Below are 7,615 nucleotides of genomic sequence, written 5' to 3'. Positions count from 1 at the left end.
CTTGTAGGGTCTCTATCTATTGAAAACCACTGTTGTCTTGTAGGGTCTCTATCTATTGTAGGGTCTCTATCTATTGAACCACTGTTGTCTTGTAGGGTCTCTATCTATTGAAACACTGTTGTCTTGTAGGGTCTCTATCTATTGAAACACTGTTGTCTTGTAGGGTCTCTATCTATTGTAGGGTCTCTATCTATTGAAACACTGTTGTCTTGTAGGGTCTCTATCTATTGAAAAACACTGTTGTCTTGTAGGGTCTCTATCTATTGAAAAACACTGTTGTCTTGTAGGGTCTCTATCTATTGAAACACTGTTGTCTTGTAGGGTCTCTATCTATTGAAACACTGTTGTCTTGTAGGGTCTCTATCTATTGAAACACTGTTGTCTTGTAGGGTCTCTATCTATTGAAACACTGTTGTCTTGTAGGGTCTCTATCTATTGAAACACTGTTGTCTTGTAGGGTCTCTATCTATTGTAGGGTCTCTATCTATTGAAACACTGTTGTATTGTAGGGTCTCTATCTATTGAAACACTGTTGTCTTGTAGGGTCTCTATCTATTGAAACACTGTTGTCTTGTAGGGTCTCTATCTATTGTAGGGTCTCTATCTATTGAAACACTGTTGTCTTGAGGGTCTCTATCTATTGAACCACTGTTGTCTTGTAGGGTCTCTATCTATTGAAACACTGTTGTCTTGTAGGGTCTCTATCTATTGTAGGGTCTCTATCTATTGTAGGGTCTCTATCTATTGAACCACTGTTGTCTTGTAGGGTCTCTATCTATTGAAACACTGTTGTCTTGTAGGGTCTCTATCTATTGAAACACTGTTGTCTTGTAGGGTCTCTATCTATTGAACCACTGTTGTCTTGTAGGGTCTCTATCTATTGAAACACTGTTGTCTTGTAGGGTCTCTATCTATTGAAACACTGTTGTCTTGTAGGGTCTCTATCTATTGAAACACTGTTGTCTTGTAGGGTCTCTATCTATTGTAGGGTCTCTATCTATTGAACCACTGTTGTCTTGTAGGGTCTCTATCTATTGAAACACTGTTGTCTTGTAGGGTCTCTATCTATTGAAACACTGTTGTCTTGTAGGGTCTCTATCTATTGAACCACTGTTGTCTTGTAGGGTCTCTATCTATTGAAACACTGTTGTCTTGTAGGGTCTCTATCTATTGAAACACTGTTGTCTTGTAGGGTCTCTATCTATTGAAACACTGTTGTCTTGTAGGGTCTCTATCTATTGTAGGGTCTCTATCTATTGAAACAATGTTGTCTTGTAGGGTCTCTATCTATTGAAACACTGTTGTCTTGTAGGGTCTCTATCTATTGAACCACTGTTGTCTTGTAGGGTCTCTATCTATTGAACCACTGTTGTCTTGTAGGGTCTCTATCTATTGTAGGGTCTCTATCTATTGAAACACTGTTGTCTTGTAGGGTCTCTATCTATTGAAAAACACTGTTGTCTTGTAGGGTCTCTATCTATTGAAAACCACTGTTGTCTTGTAGGGTCTCTATCTATTGTAGGGTCTCTATCTATTGAAAAACACTGTTGTCTTGTAGGGTCTCTATCTATTGAAACACTGTTGTCTTGTAGGGTCTCTATCTATTGAAACACTGTTGTCTTGTAGGGTCTCTATCTATTGAAACACTGTTGTCTTGTAGGGTCTCTATCTATTGTAGGGTCTCTATCTATTGAAACACTGTTGTCTTGTAGGGTCTCTCTCTATTGAAAAACACTGTTGTCTTGTAGGGTCTCTATCTATTGAAACACTGTTGTCTTGTAGGGTCTCTATCTATTGAACCACTGTTGTCTTGTAGGGTCTCTATCTATTGAAACACTGTTGTCTTGTAGGGTCTCTATCTATTGAAACACTGTTGTCTTGGAAGGTCTCTATCTATTGAAACACTGTTGTCTTGTAGGGTCTCTATCTATTGTAGGGTCTCTATCTATTGAACCACTGTTGTCTTGTAGGGTCTCTATCTATTGAAACACTGTTGTCTTGGAGGGTCTCTATCTATTGAAACACTGTTGTCTTGTAGGGTCTCTATCTATTGAAACACTGTTGTCTTGTAGGGTCTCCATCTATTGAACCACTGTTGTCTTGTAGGGTCTCCATCTATTGAACCACTGTTGTCTTGTAGGGTCTCTATCTATTGTAGGGTCTCTATCTCTTGAAACACTGTTGTCTTGGAAGGTCTCTATCTATTGAACCACTGTTGTCTTGTAGGGTCTCTATCTATTGAAACACTGTTGTCTTGTAGGGTCTCCATCTATTGAACCACTGTTGTCTTGTAGGGTCTCTATCTATTGTAGGGTCTCTATCTATTGAACCACTGCTGTCTTGTAGGGTCTCTATCTATTGAAACACTGTTGTCTTGTAGGGTCTCTATCTATTGAAACACTGTTGTCTTGTAGGGTCTCCATCTATTGAAACACTGTTGTCTTGTAGGGTCTCTATCTATTGAACCACTGTTGTCTTGTAGGGTCTCTATCTATTGAAACACTGTTGTCTTGTAGGGTCTCTATCTATTGAAACACTGTTATCTTGTAGGGTCTCTATCTATTGAAACACTGTTGTCTTGGAGGGTCTCTATCTATTGAAAACCACTGTTGTCTTGTAGGGTCTCTATCTATTGAAACACTGTTGTCTTGTAGGGTCTCTATCTATTGAAACACTGTTATCTTGTAGGGTCTCTATCTATTGAACCACTGTTGTCTTGTAGGGTCTCTATCTATTGAAACACTGTTGTCTTTTAGGGTCTCTATCTATTGAAACACTGTTGTCTTGTAGGGTCTCCATCTATTGAAACACTGTTGTCTTGGAGGGTCTCTATCTATTGAAAACCACTGTTGTCTTGTAGGGTCTCTATCTATTGAACCACTGTTGTCTTGTAGGGTCTCTATCTATTGTAGGGTCTCTATCTATTGAACCACTGTTGTCTTGTAGGGTCTCTATCTATTGAAACACTGTTGTCTTGTAGGGTCTCTATCTATTGAAACACTGTTGTCTTGTAGGGTCTCTATCTATTGTAGGGTCTCTATCTATTGAAACACTGGAGACTTGGTGGGCCTCTATCTATTGGAACACTGTTGTCTTGTAGGGTCTCTATCTATTGGAGGGTCTCTATCTATTGGAGGGTCTCCATCCCTTAGTTTATACAGGCAGCCCAGTTCTGACCCTTTTTCCCAATTATTGGCAAAAGATCTGATCTGATTGGTCAAAATAACAATTAGTGGGGAAATATGAGGTACAAATCTGTCGTTCTGCCCCTGAACAGGCAGTTCCTAGACTGTTCCTAGGGCCGTCATTGAAAATAAGAATTTGTTCTTAACTGACTTGCCTAGTTCAATAAAGGTTAAAAAATAAAACATCCCCACTAGATGTCGGTCTCTCCCTGTCTTGACCAGCGGTGGAAAATTAACTCAGTGCTCATACTTGAGTAAAAGTAAAGATACCTTCATAGAAAATAACTCACGTAAAAGTGAAAGTCACCCGGTGAAAAACTACTCGAGTAAAAGTCTAAAAATAGTTGGTTTTAAATATACTTTAGTATCAAAAATAAAAGTGTAAATCTTATCACCGTGTTTATATTAAGCCAACCAGACGGCAGCATTGTCTTTGTTTTAAAGGATATCCAGGGGCTCACTCCAACACGCATTTAAAACTACGAAGCATTTGCGTTGTTTAGTGAGTCCGTCAGATCAGAGGCGGCGGGGAGAAGTGCGTGAATTGGACAGTTGTCCTGTCCTGCTAAGCATTCAAAATGTAACGAGTACTTTTGGGCGTCGAGGAAAATGTACGGACTAAAAAGTACATTATTTTCTTTAGGAATATAGTGAGGTAAAAGTAAAAGTTGTAAAAAAATATATATAAAGTACAGATACCCCCAAAACAACTACTTACAGTAAGTAGTACTTTAAAGTGTTTTTACTTAATTACTTTACACCTCTGGTCTTGAGTGGTTTCATAGCTTTACTTCTACTAAAAGAGAAGTCTTCTATACTGACTGAGGGAAGTCACAAACTCTGTCCGTGAAGAGTTAACTTTTCAGCAATATTCTGCTGCCTCCCCAGTCCGTCTCCTCCTCCTCCTCTTCTCCTCCCACACAACTCCAGCCATATAAACAAAACCGTTACATTTGTACTGTTGTTATTTTTTTCCATTTCCTGGATTCGCCAAGTCCGTTGGAGTTCCACCCAGGCGCGCAGGGGGAGAGAGATGGCACACAGTGAGAACCAACAGTCGTCCTTTTCTGATATAATAGAATTAAACGTCGGCGGGCAAGTGTATGTAACTCGACATGCAACTTTAGTCTCCGTCCCAAACTCTCTCCTGTGGACTATGTTCGCACAGAAGAGCCCTACAGAACTACCGAAAGACAGCAAAGGACGCTACTTCTTTGACCGGGACGGATTTCTGTTCAGGTATATTCTGGATTATCTGCGGGAAAGGGACATCGTTCTACCGGACTTCTTTAAGGAGAGGGGTCGGTTACAGAAGGAGGCAGAGTTCTTCCAGCTGCACGAGCTCGCACAGCGCCTCAGACCGGCAGCGAGTAAAGACAACTCTCTCGGGGACGAGCTGTGCGCCCATGGGGACCCGGAAGAGGCTTCTCTCGCGTGCGCTCTGGGTAGTAGCAGCATCACCACGACCGCGGTGAGCAGCCCGACTCCGAGCCTTCGCTCCCCGTTCCAGAAGCATGGCTATATTACCATTGGTTACCGGGGCTCCTACACCATCGGGAGGGATATTCAAACGGACGCCAAGTTCAGGCGAGTGGCCAGAATAACGGTTTGCGGAAAGACGTCCCTGGCCAAAGAAGTTTTCGGTGAGACTCTGAATGAGAGCAGAGACCCGGACAAACCACCTGAGAGGTACACCTCCCGGTACTATCTGAAGTATAACTTTCTCGAGCAGGCGTTCGACAGGCTCGCGGAGGTCGGGTTCCGCATGGTGGCTTGCAGCTCCACGGGCACGTGCGCGTACGCGAGCAGCGACCCGAACGAGGACAAAATCTGGACCAGCTACACCGAATACGTGTTCTCCCGGGACTGAACAACCCGTTACCGGGCCGCTAGGTAGCTTTACCTGAGGGTACTGGGACAGTGACGTCACGTGATGCTCACCTGTACGGTAGAGAGACTACCTGCAGAAATGTGAAAACTCCTCTATCTTCTCTATATGTCCCATCTGATTATGGGAAAGGTTAAAGGTTACTGAGGATTATTCTGAAAGTATATGGACATATTGGTTGTTGTTTTGCCCAGGCCTGTATACGTCTAATGGAGGTATGTTTCATGTTGCAGACCAGTCTATATTATACAGTTATACGACTGTTGTGACAGAATGCTCTCAATGTGTTTATACTAACATTAACACACACACACACACACACACACACACACACACACACACACACACACACACACACACACACACACACACACACACACACACACCTTAAGTTGTGGGATCTTGTTTTTAACCCTGCAGAACGTTGCGTTTGGATTTGTGTTTGTTGGAATTCAGTATTAAAAATCATGACCACTTTGCTGCTGCTTGGTCTCATTCCTCTAACGATGGACCTAACACATTTAGACACACACACACACACACACACACACACACACACACACACACACACACACCACACCAACATTTACACACACACACACACCACACCAACATTTACACACACACACACACCACACCAACATTTACACACACACACACACACACACCACACTAACATTTACACACACACACACCACACCAACATTTACAAACACACACCACACCAACATTTACACACACACACCACACCAACATTTACATTTACACACACACACACATGTTCCCAGAACAAGCACAAGGCAAGGCGTGTGAGGGTGGACAGGCTGTTGAACCTAACTCCCTCCTGGCGTTATCTTGGTTTGACAGGCTGTTGAACCTAACTCCCTCCTGGCGTTGTCTTGGTTTGACAGGCTGTTGAACCTAACTCCCTCCTGGCGTTGTCTTGGTTTGACAGGCTGTTGAACCTAACTCCCTCCTGGCGTTATCTTGGTTTGACAGGCTGTTGAACCTAACTCCCTCCTGGCTCTGAGCTTGGTTTGACAGGCTGTTGAACCAAACTCCCTCCTGGCTCTGAGCTTGGTTTGACAGGCTGTTGAACCTAACTCCCTCCTGGCTCTGAGTTTGGTTTGACAGGCTGTTGAACCTAACTCCCTCCTGGCGTTGTCTTGGTTTGACAGGCTGTTGAACCTAACTCCCTCCTGGCTCTGAGCTTGGTTTGACAGGCTGTTGAACCTAACTCCCTCATGGAGTTGTCTTGGTTTGACAGGCTGTTGAACCTAACTCCCTCATGGCGTTGTCTTGGTTTGACAGGCTGTTGAACCTAACTCCTTCCTGGCGTTGTCTTGGTTTGACAGGCTGTTGAACCTAACTCCCTCATGGAGTTGTCTTGGTTTGACAGGCTGTTGAACCTAACTCCCTCATGGCGTTGTCTTGGTTTGACAGGCTGTTGAACCTAACTACTTCCTGGCGTTGTCTTGGTTTGACAGGCTGTTGAACCTAACTCCCTCCTGGTGTTGTCTTGGTTTGACAGGCTGTTGAACCTAACTCCCTCCAGGCGTTGTCTTGGTTTGACAGGCTGTTGAACCTAACTCCCTCCTGGCTCTGAGCTTGGTTTGACAGGCTGTTGAACCTAACTCCTTCCTGGCGTTGTCTTGGTTTGACAGGCTGTTGAACCTAACTCCCTCCTGGCGTTGTCTTGGTTTGACAGGCTGTTGAACCTAACTCCCTCCTGGCTCTGAGCTTGGTTTGACAGGCTGTTGAACCTAACTCCCTCCTGGTGTTGTCTTGGTTTGACAGGCTGTTGAACCTAACTCCCTCCTGGCGTTGTCTTGGTTTGACAGGCTGTTGAACCTAACTCCCTCCTGGTGTTGTCTTGGTTTGACAGGCTGTTGAACCTAACTCCCTCCTGGTGTTGTCTTGGTTTGACAGGCTGTTGAAGCTAACTCCCTCCTGGTGTTGTCTTGGTTTGACAGCCTGTTGAACCTAACTCCCTCCTGGCGTTGTCTTGGTTTGACAGGCTGTTGAACCTAACTCCCTCCTGGCGTTGTCTTGGTTTGACAGGCTGTTGAACCTAACTCCCTCCTGGCGTTATCTTGGTTTGACAGGCTGTTGAACCTAACTCCCTCCTGGCGTTGTCTTGGTTTGACAGGCTGTTGAACCTAACTCCCTCCTGGCGTTGTCTTGGTTTGACAGGCTGTTGAACCTAACTCCCTCCTGGCGTTGTCTTGGTTTGACAGGCCAATACTGGATAAGTTGCGTTATTTGTGTCTCAACATCTAAAGCTGTATTTTCAATCATATCAAAGTAATATTTTTATTTATGCGTTTCTGAATGTGTTTGTCTAGAACAGACCAAAACATCTGGGCTAAAGATTATAATAATCATCATTCTAGGATTTAATGGAGCAGCCGAGAGATATTTTTCAGTAGGGGGAAAAGGAGCCATGTTCCCAACACTCTGCTGTCACTATGAAGGTCATACATGGTTTCACACCCCTGTTAATCTCTTGTGGACAGACTGGCCAAACTACATGAGATTTAAC

At 43.7% G+C, this 7,615-nt stretch overlaps 1 protein-coding gene across 1 annotated transcript; it reads left to right on the top strand.

Annotated features, from left to right (window-relative positions):
* Window positions 1-4,125: 4,125 nt before the first annotated feature.
* On the top strand, window positions 4,126-5,539 carry LOC139414041 (BTB/POZ domain-containing protein KCTD12-like). The gene has a single exon (XM_071161917.1). It carries the CDS (start codon window positions 4,219-4,221, stop codon window positions 5,053-5,055), a length of 837 nt encoding a protein of 278 aa, XP_071018018.1. The 5' UTR covers window positions 4,126-4,218; the 3' UTR covers window positions 5,056-5,539.
* The last annotated feature ends 2,076 nt before the right edge of the window (window positions 5,540-7,615 follow it).

Source organism: Oncorhynchus clarkii, chromosome 7 (assembly GCF_045791955.1).
Source record: "Oncorhynchus clarkii lewisi isolate Uvic-CL-2024 chromosome 7, UVic_Ocla_1.0, whole genome shotgun sequence".
NCBI classification, from domain to species: Eukaryota; Metazoa; Chordata; class Actinopteri; order Salmoniformes; family Salmonidae; genus Oncorhynchus; species Oncorhynchus clarkii.
The sequence above is the reverse complement of the archived record's forward strand: the minus strand, read 5'-3'. Positions and strand labels throughout refer to the sequence as shown.